The 18,829-nt window shown below is 37.0% G+C and overlaps 1 protein-coding gene across 4 annotated transcripts in view; it reads right to left on the bottom strand.

Annotated features, from left to right (window-relative positions):
* Positions 1-18,829, bottom strand: part of KIAA0825 (KIAA0825 ortholog) — a 544,517-nt gene that overhangs the window by 266,711 nt on the left and 258,977 nt on the right. For 3 of the 4 annotated variants that reach the window (XM_072606108.1, XM_072606106.1, XM_072606107.1), the window contains 4 exons: positions 16,711-16,944; positions 10,574-10,982; positions 6,385-6,544; positions 791-949 (listed from right to left, as the gene is read on the bottom strand). In XM_072606108.1, coding sequence (XP_072462209.1) covers positions 791-949; positions 6,385-6,544; positions 10,574-10,982; positions 16,711-16,944 — 962 coding nt within the window. Of the gene's footprint in view, positions 1-790; positions 950-6,384; positions 6,545-10,573; positions 10,983-16,710; positions 16,945-18,829 lie in introns of those variants that run through there. The other variant, XM_072606109.1, reaches the window with a different exon arrangement.

Raw genomic sequence — 18,829 nt, 5'->3', positions numbered from 1 at the left:
TTTTAATGTAACCCCTGATTATGTGATTTAAATAATTTTTATGAGATGACAATTAACTATGTATTTAAACATACATTGTTTTCAATATTGAGTTTTTTAAAGTAAATTCATTCATTTTAAATGACCACTTGTGTAAATAATGTCTATGCCAAATTCTATGATCTACTTTCAAGACGATTGTCAAGATCATTTTTAAACACATAAAACTGTATATACTATCTACCAAAAGTGAATAATTCAGTCGTTTACAAGACATCAGTGATTTAAAAGGACTGGCTTAATTTTATCGCCTAACTGAAGTTCCTTGGGCCAGTCAAAAGGCAATTAACAAATATTGATTAAGCACCTACTAGGTGTCAAACACAGTGATAAGCACTAGGGATACAAGAAGAAACAAAAAACCTTATCTGCCCTCAAGGAACTCACAATCTAAGGGGAATGACAAAACCAAACAAATAAGCACAAACAAGCTACACACACACACACACGACACATGACACACGTATACTCACATACACACATACATACACAAAATAATTAACAGCAGGAAGGATTCTTATAGCACTCAAATAGCACGAGGGGGAAAATGAATATATAATTTTAATTTTCAAAGAAGGTACAGATAGCTTGCAATATGCTTTGTTGGAGATAGCACCCTACATACATGTGGTCACGGATCCACTAAAATACTTAGTTATCATTTTAATCTTCATTTCTATTCATAGCCAGACCCTTGCACATAATAGGTGCATGCCAAATCTTTGTTGAATGATGATTACTCTCTACATACCTGATCCAGAATTTTTTCACTAAACCACTTGTACACCTGAAAAGGGTTAAAGGCAGGAGGCTGCTTTTCCAGGCTCTTCAAGGTCACTTTTAAAGGTCTGGTGGGTAATGTGTTTTCCTCTGGTATATTCATCGAAAACAGCTGTTCTTTCAAATGTTCCTTCAAGAGAGGAAAAAAAAACAAATTTGCATGCTTATTATTCTATGTTCTCTTTAAAAGCAAGCTGATCAAAACCTGCATTTACTCTTTTCACACATTTCTTAGCATTCACTTGATAGATTCCAACATGTTAATGCCACAAGAGAGAATGCATTTTCAGAAGATGCAATGCTGATGAGGATTTCTTACACTAAACGGCACCAATCAAAAACAACTGAGCCTGAAATGCTGCGGTGACGGTCAATTACCAAATTTCATGAAATGAACTATTCCAAGTATTTGATTTATAGAGATTCAGTTGTACTTGCAGCTTTTTCTAAAGGCGTTGTCTTATGGATGATATGGGGCAGATGTTGAGTCATCAACATTAGAGCAATAGCTAAATGATCTAAGGAATGTCTACTATGTGTTCAGTTCTGTGGTAAGTATTAATATATTTTTAACTATTTATTTTCAGTATTCATTTCTTAAAATTGTGAGTTCCAAATTCTCTCTTCGAGTCCTTCCTCTATTCATGAAGAAGGCAAGCAATGTATCAAGTTATATATGTGGAACCATGCATGCAATATTTCCATATTAGCCCCGTTGCAAAAACAAAGCAAGAAAAATAGAGTGGAAAAATTATGCTTCAATTAGCACTCAGAGCTGATCAGTTCTCTTTGTGGAGATCAAAAGCATTTTTCATCATGAGTCCTTCCAAACTGTCTAGGATCATGGTAGCTTAGTCTCTGTGGTCACTGTGATCAGAGTAGCTAATTCTTTCACAGCTGAATATTAATACAGTATTGTTGTGACTGTGTACAGGTTTCTGGTTCTGCTCACTTCACTTTGCATCAATTCACATATCTTCCTAAGTTTTTATGAAACTATTCCCCCTGGTCACAATTATATACCACAGCTTGTTTAACCGCTCCCCAGCTGATGGGCATCTCCTCAGTTTCCTTTTTTTTTTTTTTACCACCACCTAAAGAGCTGTTATGAATATTTTTTTGTACGTATAGGTCCTTTTATTTTTCTCTTATCTCTTTGGGATAAAGACTTAATAGTGAAGTGGTATTGCTGGGTCAGAGGGTATGCACACTTTGATAGCACTGTGGGCATAGTTCCAGACTATTCTCCAGGATGATGGGATCAGTTCACAACCGTCAGTGCATTAGTGTCTGAGAGGTGTGAGGTGGCACCATATGGTTGTTTTAATTTGCATTTCTCTTAAAAATTAGTGATTTAGAACATTTTCATACAATTATAGAGCTTTGATTGCTTCTTCTGAAATCTCCTTTGACCATCTATTAGTTGAAGAATGGTTCTTATATTTACTAATTGAATTCATTTTCCTATGTATTTGAGAAATGAGGCCTTTATGAGAGAAATGTGTAATCTTTCCCACCAGTTTCCTGTTTTCCTTCTAATTTTGGCTGCACTGGTTTTGTCTGTACAAAACTTTTTTTTACAATTTCATATAATCAAAATAATCCATTATGCTTCCCATGATCCTCTGTGTCCCTTGTTTGGTCATAAACTCTTTCCTCATTTATAGATTTGACTAGTACATTTTTCCATGTTCCCTTAATTTGCTTATGATATCATATGTCTAAGTCAAAGTATTAATATTTTAATAGGAGTGGTGCACTGCTTTTATAAAAATACTACTTTGATGCCTCATCATGTCAAAGGCCCATTGACCAAGGACCAACCTACCAAAGTCTAGACAACTTCTTTGCCAGGTTGACTATACAGTGATTAATATTTTGGCCACAGAAACTCTCAAAGATCATCTACTATTTTATAGAGTGGTTATCCTCCATGTCAGTGAAGGGAGTACCTAGACCAAGGAAATAACAAGACCTAAAGTACTGACATCAGAGAGCCTGCTCAAGGTCTATATCATAATCACTTTTACACAGAACTAATTACAACAGACAATTCCAAAAAATATTTATACGCAGTAGACTGAAAAATACTAAGGTCTAGTACAAGTTCTGGGCAATGAATTCTAATCCTATAACTCACTGGGTGACACTATGAAAATCAATTCATTTCATGGTGCCAATCATTTTCATAAGTAATAGAGTTAAAAAAAACAATCTTGATCCAATATACTGGTATGTTTCTCATAGAATCAGTCTTCAGAACTAAAAATGGCCTACCCATCTTCTAATCCAACGTCTCATTTTACAGATTAAGCCTAAAGAGTAACTTGCTCAAGGTCATATAAGTAGTGACAGTATCAGGATTAAAATCTAACTTCAGTTCAATGCTCTGAAGCATAGTGAATAAACACAAAACACGAGCCATGATTTAGCAATACAAAATTAGATCGTTTCATAACAAATGTATGTAAATATCTCTTTTCTGATTTATTAAAGTATGTTTTACCATAGTATTTTCTAAGAGTAGTATTTCCTAAGAGATTAATGAATTCATAAATTTTAGCTCTGGAAGGAACTTAGAGATAATCTAGTCTGCCACTTCTCTCATTTTACAGATGAGGTACCTAGGGAGGAGAGAAGTCACATGACTAACCCAGGGGTGGGGAACCTTGAGGTCACAATGAAGCTTGGATTCAGTCAGAGGGTCACACTTGAGAACCTGGAGGGCCACATGTGGCCTCAAGGCCATAGATTCCCCATCCCTAGACTAGTCTATGGTCCCACAGGTGTTGATTTTCAGTAGAGCTAGTGTAAAAACTATAGTTTCCTAACTCTCTGGCCCAGGATGCTTTTTACTAATCTATGCTGCCTCTAATACCCTGAGATCCTAGAATGCTGCATATGATCACTCTGTACCTCAAAGTTCAGATTACGAATGTGCTAATAGAGTTTTTAAGGGTCTCCAATAATTTGGAACATTTGGGAACAACTACTTCAGCAGCCTCAGTTGGACCTTCTTTTCCTTGAGGGCTCTGAATAAAGTGTATATGATAACTAGCAACCAAAAGGTTTCTTACCGGGAGGGAAAGCAAAGACTTTGGGGGACTAAGAATGGGGACTAATTTTACTGTATCATGATTAAAGGAAACAAGAAATAAAAGATCCTGCCCCATCCTGAATCACTATTTCATTTCTGCTTATAAAAATCTGTTTATACAGAATTCATGAAACCTGGCTTCTGTCCCCACCAAAGAAAAGTGAAACTGCTTTGCTGAAAGTCACTAATTACTGCCCATTTGCTAAATTCAGGCAATTACCTCATTCTCTGAATTTCTTTGCTCCTGTACTCTCTTGTCTTCAAGTATCATCACTATGCTAATAATCAAGAAGTCTGGATCTCTAGTGGGGTCCTATTGTCTGAGCCTAGGCATATAATACATACACACACGTGTATGTATATCTATGTATATGCACATATATATAGATGTATATACACATATACATATATATAATTACCTCTATATTTTTTCCATCTGATTATATTTCCACAAGCTTAAATTCAGTAAATTCAAAACTTAATTTCTTATCTTCCAACTCATACCATCCAAAGTTGCCTAACTCTATCCATGGTGATACCACTTTCTCTTTTTTACTTCAGTCATCAAAATGTTATTCAAATATATCCTTTCCTCTCTACCTCTGGTGCCATCATACTAGGTAAAGGTTCTCATCCCCTAATACCCGGATTTTTGCAGCAAGCTTTTAGTTATCCTCTTTCACAGCAGATTTTAAGTATTGTATTGGCTTTTTTTCCTGTCTCTCAGTTGATCCTACAGTCTGTCTGTTGCCATAGTGGTCTTTAAATAATATTTTCTAGCTCTGAAATTTTTTTATTTTTTGTGTCATGCATTTGCTAAAAACCTACTATCTCTTATCAGTTCTAAAGATTTCCTATTATTGAAGGTTTATCACAACCTAGTCCCATATTAGTTTAATTGTCCCATATTAGTTTCATTATCCCACGTCCCCTATTGACCCTCATCTCTGACCAGAGCTATTTTCTTGGTGTCTCATGAATGAGGAATAATATCTCCATTTTAGGACATAGATTTGGAGGTGGAAAGAACCTCAGAAGTCATCTCTTCCAACTCTCTTATTTTACAAAAAAGAAAAATGAGGCCTAGGGAGGTTAAGTGACTTCACACAGGGAGTAAACAACATTTGAACTCAGGACATCTAATTCCAGAACCAGTATTCATTCCTCTAAACACCAGTTCTCTGCCTTTTCTCCTTGGTGGTCTTGCCCAAAGTGAGAAAGGATGGCATGAAGCAAAGGTGTGTAATGTAATGTAGTGGAAAGAAAGAAAACTGAATAGTCAGAACTGCCATATAGGCAAACTAGGATATAAACACCAAACTTTTCAGAAATTAATTAAAGTTTATATAACCTACATGTTTCAGTTCTTTTCCAATGCCAGATTATGGCATGAATACGACCCTGGATTCTTGAAGGCTGTGACAGTGGAAGACAAGTTCCCTCAGCTCCCACCAATTCATAACAGTTTGGAACATGAAATTAGTATGACATTATATGTCTGTCATCCAAGAATCAAGCTAGCTAAATCTGGAAAGCCAAATTGGCCACATGAATTTTTTAGCTACAACAACTTTCAAAGACAATCTACTAAGACACGGTGGTAGGGGAGCAAGACCTCTGAAAACCCAGAATCTTAAAGTGCAGCAGTATTAATGCCCATACAACTTCAAATATATGAGAAACATTAGAGATAAAACCCACACAATTCAGATAGATATGGCCAAATTTGAAATCTCTAATTATTTCAAGTAAATGATAATTGCATTGAGATACCTGCCACTATGCTTATTGTTACTAAACATGCCTTGGTTGACCTTGGCCTTTCTAAAGTGCACTCTGGGAATGAAGGATGAACACCACCACCACCGCTTTGGTAAGGCCCAGAGTCAGAGACCTCCTACAACTGAGCTATAGCTGACAAGCAGCATGAGATCAGTTTCAACCAGTGTTCATTCATTAGTGAATTCTAATTAGCTCCTCCCCAAAATGAAAGCATTTAAAACAGTAAAATATAAATTGACATTCTGAAATAGTAAACTATGTTTTAATCTTTAAAAAACCCAAAACAAAACCAACCCACAACCTCATCTCTAGAGTATTTTCTTCGCTAGGATAGCTATGCATTGCTTAAGAAAATTTTCCCTTGCACAAATTCCAGATTTTAGCACAGGCACAGTAAACTAACTAGAAAAATAAATCTCCAGACTACACAATGCAGATGTGAATTGAGTTTATGAGCCATATTATTGTGCAAAGTACATAAATGAAATCTACATTATTTCTGCAGTTTTTTTTCTTACACAAATGCAGACTTGCCCTAATGGAATAGTTTCTATTATAATGCAATATTGAGTTTAGTATTGACTTTAAGAAGCATTATCACCTCCTTGACTAACCCTTAGCTGCCAGCAGACGCTGCCTCAGGCCAGTACACACCTAATTGCTCGGGAAAAAGGCCGTTTCCCTACCTCATTGAGCCGGATGATGTGATAAATTTGCCTCAGGTACTCACTGCCACCTGGTTTGTGGCAGATATCCAGGACCATCAGGTTTATTTTCTGCTCAGTCAATTCAAGAGCAATGCCTCCTTCTTCTAAGGCTGTGCCTTCTTCTATCGTCGTAAGGACACTAGAATAAAGAAAATATATTAATATCACTAATGAAGAACTGCCAAGATGGAAAAATGAGAGTCAATGTAAATCAAGAGATTCAATATAAATCTAAGGTTGCAAGTATCTAGCCAGACAACTTGCAGAGGTTAAAGCTTCCCAAAGTGCAACCATCTACATGGATATTCTAGGGGCAAGTACAGGAAAGCGTTTTAGACACTGAATCGTTCTAAAACATTATTGTTTAATTGCATCTATCTCCTGTACATAGACCATTTTCACATTACTGTAATTGTTGAAATTGCCATAATCATAGGGTGAAAACACGAAGAAATCATTTGGACTTTCTCTTTGGAGATAGAAAGCATCTCTGATACCCAAAAGGCTTAGGATTCCACACCTTGGATATTCCTTCCTCTCTACTGTAACAGAACACATTGAAGAGTAATTAAAGCATCTAACAGGGAACCCATTATACTAAATATAGGTTAGGAGCTTTATAGCTGAATGCTTTACCACTTGGGTATTTCAAATTGACCTTTGACACTTGTTGTCTTTGAAAAATGCATGCTCTTCTGGTTTCTTCTGTGTAAGAGAGCCTTAGAATTAACAAGAACAGTGAGTATTTTTTCAAATGAGGATCAACTTCTACCTTCCTGAATACCACAAAGTGAGCAGTAGTGTAATAAGTACAACAGTGAAACATATTGTTTTTATGGACATCCACTTATTTCTATTTCATTTAAAAATACATATTTTCCCAACTACCTATTAAAGGAAGACATGAACACACAGAAAACTTGAAACCACAGGTCTCAAAAAAAAGAAATACCTGATTCAGATCTGCACCTCATAAATTCAAATCTAATTTTCTTGTTTCATTTGTCATTGGGCTTGTGTTGAGCTTTAAAAAGCTAAGCATTCTCAAGGAAATTCGTGATTTTCCATTGTTTCCTGGCCTAAGTGAAATTTACTGCGGTGTAATCAGCTGGACACTGCAGAGCTTGTTACTGAATTTGTGCTACGATTATAAAATTAGTTCAGCCCAGAGTTGGGGAGGTTGACCTGAAGGTGCAGTCAAATGATACCCAGCTGCTGGGAGCTAAAGCTGCTATGACTTCCACATGTAGCTTCAAAACATACTTGAGGATAAACAGTTCGAAAATTACACGAGCTGCAATCTCCTATACTAAAAAGCAAATGATGTTCCTCTTTACTGATATATTTCACAGACAACTTCCAATGAAAGACTTTTTAACAATAAGAGAATAGTTTGAGAATATCCTTTTGAAACTGCATACAGGTTGCAAGCTACATTTCTGGCTGGGCTTCCTAGAGGTTGACATTGGAAGAGCTGGGGCCCCTGACAAAGGACCGTCTCCATGTCAGCCCCCGAACTGTATCCTTTCTTGTCCATCACTGTGCAGGTGAAGCAGATGATTGGATTCAGTCAGCGCTATGATTAATGAGTTCCTCTCTGGATTTGGGACTGCCTATCAATCATGTCATTAGGGAGAATGTGCCCTGAAAGAGGCAGACCTCAGCCAAGGAATAACTGCATTCATCTTAATCTGTATATGCGCCCAGCCAGCCACGTCAGGGTCACCGTGATGAAAAACAATAATCTTCAACTCGACAAATTACTTTGCAAAGACGGACATTTCTTTACTTTTTGGGCTGTGTGTTCTCCAGAATCTAAGTTGACTGTTTACAGCTTGAGTGTTACTAGAAAGTGAAGGTTATTTTAATGAATAGTAATGCTTTCAGGCAGTATACAAGACAGGCAATGCATACAGCTGCCACCTTTTCCACTGCAGCTATTTTCACAATTTCCATAAAAATCAAAGTTAAATCTAGGCACAATAATTGGGAAAAATCTAGTTAAGTGACATTATATCAATCAAATATAATAACCTGAATGGAAAACAAAATGATTTAATTGATCCTAACAAAAGCATTATTTACTTTGGTTTTTATTATTATATACTCATGTTTATTCTATGAATAGCAGTTACTATGTAGGATACTGTGTATAGAGATATATTGTGTGTTTTCCTTTATTGATATATTCATAGACTAATTTATCATTAAATTATGGGAGATACTTGGAAGCAGAAGTTCATTTGTATATCATATAATCAATCCAAAATCAAAGACTTGAAAAAACATTAACACAGAACAAATAAAAAATATTTACAAATGGTTTGTTACCCAAAGTGAACTAAAAGATGATCACATTTAACATTTCCAAGTAAGTATAATAAGTAATTTTACAGCTGGATAGCTGTGTATCACAGCTTTATTTAATAAATAGTGTTAATTGCTTAATTACTCAGAATCTTAGGAAAACATTAAAAAAAAACACCAGAAACATAGAAATTTCTATTTTTTTGGATGCATGCTACCAGGTAATTAAATGTTCTTTGGCTAATCACTAAGCAGCCAAATTTAAAAAATAAACGATAACTGCTTAGAGTCTGATACCTTGACACCTTCCGAAGGGGATGATAGTTTTTGTGAAATTGAATTAAAATTCAAATGCAGAGAAATAATGTCAAGAGGACAGTCCTGTGAATGGCTCTAGTCCCTTAGCAAGACAATGGCCTTAAACTGACTGCTTAAAAGGGGATTCTTAAAATCAGGAATATTACACACCTTACTATAAAACCATAATCAGAGTTGCCATTTGTTTTTATTCTTCTGTTTTTCTCTTTATATCTCCCTCTATGGATAATGACATTTAGGTTTAATCTTTTAGGCACTGAATGTGAGCTTGCAAACTGGTATTTAACCCAAATGTGAAGATTAAGAAGGTCACTGTCACTGTTAATAAGGCTATAACTTGACACCACTGCTATTGATACTCCTGCCAATCCATCATTCCCAGAAACCAATTCCTACACCTTAGTGTGCCTGTACCAATAAAAATAGCACATCTCATCGGGTAAACTTAGTCCCATGTTGTTACCAGCAATAAGCAAAGGCAACCAGTAAACGCGTGCCTACAAGTCATTATTTATATAAATGGAACATACAACAACATCAGAAATCACTTGCACAAATGTTAATATAACCTTTTTCCAGTATCCTTTCTGTGGTTTCATATAGGTTAGTCTAGAGATATGTATAAAATTCATCCACGTATGCTTCAGACGAGCATCAGGACGGATTGGGGGTGGGGGAGGCAGTTTTGTTTTTTGTAGTCAACAGGTTTATTCAGTAGTAAGAACTCCTGGGCACTCATCCTGCATGCTTCTTATTGGCAGGAATGTCATAATCTATATGTTGGAAAGCATTTTTCAGAAGTGAGACTTCCTGTCATATAATTCTAAAATGGAAGGTTACTTTTAATTCAAGAGAACTCTATTTGCATATTTAAATATGCCAAGCAGCCTTAAAAATTCTCACAATAGTATAAACCATTTAGCCTTGGTAGCAAATCTATGGGAAAGTTGATTCTTTCATGCAGAAACAGACAGGTTCATTTATTGCCCTAGTTTGATATGCTCAGTCTCCCTTTAGGACTCATGTTACCAGAGGAAAAGTATTTTTTTCCTTAAACTGGGAGTAGAGAAAGAAAGAAAAGGTCCTTTATATCCATTGTGCTGTTAATTCAATCTCCATATCACAATTTCTTTAGTAAACTTAGTGTTTGCACAATGGAAAAGATCAGAACTGAATTCTCTGATTTTAGTTACTTATTTGCACAATGGAAAAAATCAAAAGTGAATTCTCTGATCCTCTGAATTCTCCCTGGTAATCTCCCTCAGAAATCTTAAGGTGGTGACTAAACAAGGCTCTTTTTCCAGTGTATCGGCTGCAGTTCAAATTTTAAGGCAGGGAGTTTCTAACAATCTAGTTTTTAAGGAATAGCTTATCTTTTCTTAGCTGAACAAAATCCCCAAGTGAAAAACCAAATTAGAAAAATGACTACTCCTGCCCATGTGACCACAGTTTTTGTTTGTTTGCGAGTTCCCATTGTGAATGTGTTTGAATAAGCCCACTGAAAGACAAACATCATTTGAAAATATCACATGCTGCTGCTTACCATTCTGTGCTCAGTTTTCTTGCTTTCAGCAACTGGCTTTCAATCCAGTTTGGTTTTTGCTGCTCAATTCTGTGTATAACCCGCTGGGTCACTTGATTAGGGCTACTTTTCTGCTTTCCCATAATGCTTTCTAAACACAGACAAACTAAACTGAGTTTCTCTTTACTCCAACTGTCAAGCAAGACACCCGTTAAAAATTCCAAGGTGTTTCCATCCTCAACTATCCGACATATAATTACAATCAGGTTCCAGACAAGCAGACCAGTTTTCTTCAATTCAACAAAGTTTTTTGACATTTTTCTCTCAGAAAGAAAAAAGAAGTACTTAATTGGGGGAGGCAAACACGCAATCACGGTGGGTAAGTCACTGATTACAATAGATACCGCCTGAGCTGCAAACCTTGTGAAGCCTGGGGAGAAAAAGGAAGCAAAGACAAGATTAACACTAATTCTAGTTCTATCACTGTGCTGTTTGGAGTGTGGTATAGGGGGATGTGGAATTTTTGTGGAGAAAATGGTTGGGATGATAAAGTGCTTGCCCTCTTCAGACAGTAGGTCTGGTGTATCTGGTCCTCTACTGTACTATAGCATGTTTCATTCCAAGAATTTAGATTTAAGCAACTCTGGGTCTGTTCTTGAACAATGATAGCCATGAAAACTCAGAATTAAGACTTTTGCTTTGAGCCACATTATCAAAGTCCCCAAGGCCTCCCAACAACAAATTCAATGGCTTTTCTTAGTTTTCATTCTTACTGATTGATCTATTTCAATATGCGGCACTACTGACCACCTTACTGGTCTCTTGATAGCTACAATACTATCCTATCCTGGATTACTTCCTACCCCTATAACTATTTTTCTTCTGTTTTCTTTGCTGTTTCCTCTTCCTTGCAACACCCCTAAGCCCATCCACAGTTTTCCTCCTCATACTTACCTAGTTTTTAACCTTAAATTTCTCTCCATACATTTATTTCCTTAAAGGTCTCAGTCTTTACCATGAATGTAATTATCACCTGAGCTGATGACTCCCATCTTCAACTTCCTACTGAATACTACTATCTGAATGATCTTAAAGACTCAACATATCTTCCCCCCAAAACCAGCTCCTCAAGGACTTCTGACTCCTCCCTCCTTTTCTGCCCCATACTTCACCATCTAATCATCAATCAGTATGCCCTGCCAATTTTGCCTTTTTAATGTCCTTTCTTTTCCATTTATATCACTGCCACTCTAGTTCTGGCTCTCCTCTAATGCTAATATTATTACACTATTTTCTTAATTGGTCTCCCTTTCTTCACTCTTTCCCCCTTCCAACCCATCTTCTATAATCTTGGTTAATCTTTATAAACAACCCCTTCTACTATATCACTCTCTGCCTCAATAATGTTCATTGGCTTCCTACTACCTGCAGTTTCCCTACTTAGCCTAGAATTCAAAGTTCTTCACAGTCAGCATTAACCTTCCTTTCCAATCTCATTTTCTAATTTCCCCACCTGAATTCTCTGTTTCAGTCAAATTGTCCACTGACATTCCTGGTTTTTTCCCCCACTGTGCTTCTGCCCAAGTTGCTCTCCGTACATGTGACATCATCTCCCTCCCTCTGAAGCTATCTAAACTTATTCGTCCCAATCAAGCCACTCTGTCAGGAAGCCTATCTAAGCCACTCCATGTGGTTTGTGGTCTGTCCTTCTGAATTCAGACTTTATTCACTATAACACTCATTTGCAATTCAACACATTACAAACCTTTAACTAATCTTACATTATTGCCTTGCAGTATTATCTACCTGCAAGTGACTCTTAGACTGTTTTATATCTTGCCATGCTGTGCCAGTGCCTTGAATCTTAGCTATGTGCTCAATATATATTTATTAATCTTGCCTGATGAGCTCATCACCACCAAAAGGTGCTGAGTTATAGTCATACATTACCCAATTGCCTTTTGGACATCTTGAACTGGACACCTCATAAGTATCTCAAATTCAACATGTCCAAAACAGGGTTCATTATCTTTCCCCCTAAATCCTCCCCTACTACTGTCAAGGGTACCATCATCTTTCCAATCAACCAGGCCCATAATTTCATAATTCCCAACTCCTTATACATATTCACCCTATAAATCCAATGTGTTATTATTTTTGCCTTCCCACCTCATACATATGTGTGTATATGTGTGTGTATCTCTCCTGTCCATTCACAAAGTCACTATCCTAGTACAAGAGGACATCATGACTTCTTACCTGGACTACTGCAATAGCCTTTGAATTGGTCTCCCAGGCTTGTCTCTCCCCACTCCAACCCATCCTCCACTCTGCTGCCACAATGATCTTCCTAAAGCGTAGCTCGGAGCATGTCATCTCCTCTCCCCCACCCTTTACCCCTGAATCCCCTCAAGTCACTAAAAAACTCAAGTAACTTTCTATTACTTTCAGGATCAAATAAAAATCCTTAGTTTGGCCTGAAGTCCCTCACATATGACTATTGTCTGTGTTTTTAGCCTTCTTAGAGCTTATTTCTCTCCATACTCTAAGCCTCATCTACACTGGCCCATGTGCTCTTCCTTCTACAAAACACGCCATCTCCATCTCGTCTCGGTGCCTCTGCAGTGGCTGCTTCTCATGACTGCTATGCTCTCTTTCCTTGCCTCTGTCTCTTGGCTTTCCTGGCTTTCTTCAAGACCCAGCTCGAACCTCACCTTCTGCAAGAGGAGGCCTTTCCTGGTTCTACGTTCCCTCCAGTGCCCAATCTCTGAGATTACATTCTATCTATTCTGTGTATATACTATACATGCATATATATATTACACACACACACACATATATATCTTGTATGGGCATAGTTATTTACACATTGTTTCCCCCAAGGGAATGTGAGCTCCCTGAGAATAGGGACAGCATTTTTACCTTCCTTCATATTCCTTGGGCTTATTACCATGTCTGACACATTAGTATGGAGGCAGCGAGGCAGTGCAACGCACAGAGTGTTGAATCTAGAGTTAGGAAGACTTGAATTCAAATTGAACCTCAAACGCTGAGTAGCTGTATAAGTCTGGGCAAGTCACTTACAGCACTCTGCAAACCTTAAAGCACAACGCAAATTCTAGTTATTATTATTAATAAAGTCCTGACTGACGGTTAACTGAGTGCATGTGAAATCTGACTGAATTCAACAAACATTAGTTCCTTATTCTCTGAAAAATTCTGCGCTGAGCACTGAGGATACAAATGAATACATATCTCCTTGCCTTGTTGGAGCTTGTATTCTCCTGGAAAAAACGCATTCAAAGCAATTAGCTTTAGAAGAAAACAAGGTGTTATATAAACTCAAGATACCGATTTTGCTTTTATAATGGTAAACAAAATATACTAATATCAATAATAAAATACAGTGAAGAGATTTTTGAGAGAGGATATTTGTAACATTTAATTACCAAGTTTTTCCTCTATTCCTCCAAGAGGGACACATTTTTTATGTGACATTATGACACATTCTACTCCTGAGGTAATCTATTAAAAAAACATTAAGAACTGGAAGAATTCTGATTTTGCTCCAAAATAGATGAAAATAATTTCTCTTTACGAAAGGGCTGGAGACAATAAGAAAGGTTACTTTCTTAACTTATTGCTTTGTGACATCTTTTCTTTTTAAGTGCTTTTAAAACATTTTTCTTGTTATGTAACTGTTCATATATTTATATAAGTTCCTTATGCCTCCTGGTAACCCTTCTGTTCCTACCAAAATGTCTGAAATAGGTGTTCAGTAAGTATTTCTTGATTTGCTTTTAAAAATTTACTTAGCCATAGGATGGGAAATGAATTCAAATCTATGCACAGACTGGTATTGGAAAAATTTCTGAGCACCCTCCCCTGGATACTGAAAAGTCTTCTGAAACCTAATGTAACTGTCAACTGGAAAATTTTCAAGCCTAAAGCTATGGGTGTGCTGTATTCAGTGAAGTTATGAGGGATTTAAAAAAATACCACTTCCTGGACTGTCAAGGAAGTTTGTTATATGTTTACTGTGAGGTCTGGTAACCTCCGCTGATTAGCCATATGCTATGTTCTTGGAATGGTACAAGTTTCAAGGAAAACTGAGGCCTTAGACAGAAACCCCAACAATCCTCTTGACCATAATGTAGAACTTCCCACTCATTGGTCAGGACAGTGGCCAACTCAGGGTAATAAGAATGTGTTAGTTGTCCTCTTACAAAGAATCCTTCAGCTTTTAGACTAAGAAGAAATAGCCTGTAGTGATGGAAGAAACAAATAGCTGCTGAAGTGTCTATCAAGATTAATTTCAGGCTGTTCTTTGATTTTGTTTTTCTAAAAGATGATGAGGGAAGGAAGGAATATAGAACTGGATTGATAAAGTAAGAAGGAAGAACAGGGAGAGTAACAGGAGCTTGAGAACCACTTATGAAAGAGCACTGCACATGTGATTTAATGGGTGAAAATAACCATGACTTCAAGAGAGGCACAAGATATATGAAATGTCCCAAAGACAGAATGAAAGAAAGATAGCAACAACTTTCAGACAGGGAAGAACTTTAGAAATGAAAATCTGACATTTTCTGATTTCAATTAAATGGCTTTACAGGATTCAAGGGCAATTTCATAGTCCTTGGATGGAATTAAAGCATTGATATAAAAGGTCACAGATAAAAAATTTGATTTGTGTTTGTAACCTAAGGTTGTAGTGAGAGAACTACCTATTATTCAAGATACGTACAGAGAATAACTGAAGACACATGTGTTGCCAGAGTATTTGGTATTAGCTAAGGGTAAGTTAGATGAGAAAAATTTTACTTGAATAATTAATATATAAGGAAATGATTTTATTGTGAAATTTTAAAAGAAGATCCAAAGATGTGGATATCTTAAAAAACAGAGCAAAAGGAGGCAATGTGAAAAATCTAGAAAAGTAAAAACAACTAAAGAAGGACCAATTTAGAATGAATAACTCTAGTTAAAATTTGGAACTGATAACTAGGCCAGTAAAAATAACAATAGTTCACTTTTTAAATTGCACTTTAAGGCTTTTGGACATTCCATATATTGTCTCACTTGGTCCTGACAACTACCCTGAGGGTATGACTGTTATCCCCATCTTAAGAATGAGGACACTGAGGCTCAGAGAGGTGCAGGCACACAGAGTCTACAGTCATATAGCTAGTAAATATCTGACACAGGATTTGAACCAGAGTCTTTATAATTACTGGTCTAATATTCAAGCCACTGTATCATTTTGCCTCATGTGAACTCAAATGAATGCATTCAGAAATACACCAAAATATGCCCATTAAACACACCTGAGGTAATTAATGCCCCAAACAGGCATAACGTGTGGTGTTTTGAACTATTTGCTTTAGAAGAAAATAGTCTGTTAAAAGTGTATGTGCAATGACTGGATTGTGTGCTACTTTTTGTCCTTAAGACAGCTAGTGTAGACGTGATTCAGAAAAAAATAAGGGAAAGAAGATATAACTTTCAGATCAGTCTTGATAGTAAGGATTTTATGTTATACAATAGCCTCCTACAGGAATTAATAAAAATAGCATGTTGTGTTCAGTCATTTCAGGCGTGTCTAACTATTCCTGATCCCATTTGGGGTTTTCTTGGCAAAGATATAGGAGTGGTTTGCCATTTTCTTCTCCAGCTCATTTCATAGATCAGGAAACTGAGGCAAACAGGGGGAGGTGACTTGCCCAGGGTCAAACAGCTAGGAAGCATCTGAGGCCAGATTTGAATTCAGGAAGACGAGTCCTCCATACTCCAGGCTTGGCACTCTATCCACTGCTCCACCTAGCTGCCCTAGAACTGCATAACACGTTGCAAAAACTAGCGTGGTAAAAAAAAAATGACATGACATATTGTGAGAAGAAATGCTAAATTGGCTGTCAGATGTAAAACATGTTTTAAGGCTATTGTCATTTCTAGTTTCTTTCATCATATTACTCATAGTAAAGAAAATGAAAGCACTTAAATATTTTGCCATGTTTGAGAAATCATCTTTTCTTACAATTCATTTTAAGGTCATGCTTCTTAGTGATTCTAATTCTTCATGATTTATAAAACTAAACACTACAGGAAATAATTTTTCCTGTCTGCTATTGTTTTAATGTGAGGGGGGATTTACTTACCTTTCCCCAGTTCTCTTCTTTTCATTTCTTTTGGACTGTAACTCCATTCCTTTGGAACTGTCTTAAGTAAACTTTCAGGAAATGTTTGTTTGTGTGGGTACGCTCCACAGCTTCCTGATGCTTCCCAAGAAGTTATCAATGAAGTTATTTGCTTTACGATGCTCTTGACTGTCTCAGTCAATGTCCCCTTTAAGCATTGGATGATCTCTGGTTCCGACTCCATGTTACTTTTAGCTGCATATCCAGGGGGTGGGGGGGAAAGCCATAGAGATGGAAGGGAATGTTGTAATCACTTGTGACTTTTTTTTTTATAAGAACGACAATTTCATAATAAGCTAGATTAAAGTTCAAGTAAAGAAGAGGAATTCACAACTTAAAATCATACAGCTGGAGAGATCTAAAATAACAGGTAGGGGAAATGACTTGAATAGTATAGATGATCATAACCATAAAAATTAACAAACAATCAAACAAACAAAAACTAGGAGAAGCAGTTTTATAAATTCTACAACTTATGTCTAGGGAATGTGTTCTTAACCAAACAAGGGACGGATGAAATTACAAAAGATAAAAGAAATAAGTTCAATTACCTGAAAACTAAAAGTTTCTACACAAACAAAATGAATGTATCTAACATAAGAAGGAAAGTGGTCTATTGAAAAAACAAAAAAAACTTTCTATCAAATTTCTCTGAAAAAGATTTGATATCCAAGATATATAGACAACTGAGAGAAAAATAAAAGACCAAAAGCCGTTCTTCAGTAGACAAGTAGTCAATGGATATGAACAAAAAATTCACAAAAGAAGAATTACAAATTATAAACAATTGTATGAAAGAATATTTCCAATCACTAAGAATAGTAGAAATGCAATTTCAAAACCACCCTGAGGTTCAACTCACAACCAGAAAATTGGGAAAGATGACAATGATATAGAGTCAATATTGGAGGGATTATGGAAAGACATGCACATTGTCTAACCTCCAGACACTGGAGGAGTCTGAGAAGTTGAGAAGTAAGCCCTCAAATCTGATCATCTAACTCTATGTGTCCCATCTCTTGCATCCAGCCTGATTTCTAACTTCTATTGGGAAGACAAGTGGCATCCTTCATTTGGTAATGAACATTCTCTCACATGGTAATACCCTTCACATCCCAGTGACTTGGAACTTCTGTAGACGACCAGCCAAACAAACTCCATCCTCCAACCCCCACCACTGGATTCTTCATTCTCATCTCCCTCAACATTCTCACCTCAAATTTTCAACCAAGCTCCACTCAGCCCTTTAATTATGCCTTCTGGAATGCTTGTTCCATAGGCAACACACTTCCCTTCATCTTAAATCTTTGCCTCTCCCTCTCTTTCTGTCTACTAGCTATTACTGAAAATTGGCTCCCTTCTGATGACACAGGCTCTCTGGCCACCCTGTACTGGCTTCACCCTCACTCATTCTCCTCAACTCCCTGAGATAGGGGTGATGGAATATTCCTTGCTCATTGACACTCATTGACACTTCCAGGTTCTCCTTCTACTTCTGTCACTCTCCTCCTTTGAGGTTCATGCCATTCATACTACTACCCAACCAAAATCCTGATAGCTGTTTGAAAAAAAGGAGATGACAGAAGGGGCAATCTATTGGAAGAGATGGGATAAAATGGGGTAGCTTGAACAAGTAGTGGGGTTAACCTTGGTAAGTGAGTAAGGCTACATCATCGTGTGAGACAAGAATTCCAAAATCCCCTGACAATAATCCACTGGCTTTTCACCTCTTCCTCTCCTTTTCCTTATAAAACCCTGCTCTTCATCCATACCATGAGCCCTCAATTCTCTCTTAGGTAATCTCACCTGAATTAGTCAGTCTTCTCAGCTTGACCCTTTGGTGAACCAATTCACAACCTTACTGCCCTTCTCTCTTGAATCCCTGGCCCATACATCACTGATTATGCCCTGGCAATCCTAAACCTTGGCTCACCCTGGCATCCTCTGCCTTTGCTCCTACACCCACTCTGCTGAAGGAAGATGGAGAAATTATGCAACTGTTCAGATTGGGTTTCCCACAAATTTATTTACAATCTTAACTAAGTCCTCACTGCTGCTAGGCAATCCTACTCTACCACCC

This window comes from Notamacropus eugenii, chromosome 4 (genome assembly GCF_028372415.1).
Source record: "Notamacropus eugenii isolate mMacEug1 chromosome 4, mMacEug1.pri_v2, whole genome shotgun sequence".
In the NCBI taxonomy this organism is placed as follows: Eukaryota; Metazoa; Chordata; class Mammalia; order Diprotodontia; family Macropodidae; genus Notamacropus; species Notamacropus eugenii.
Note: the sequence above shows the minus strand (reverse complement) of the source record. Positions and strands in the feature narration are given on the sequence as shown.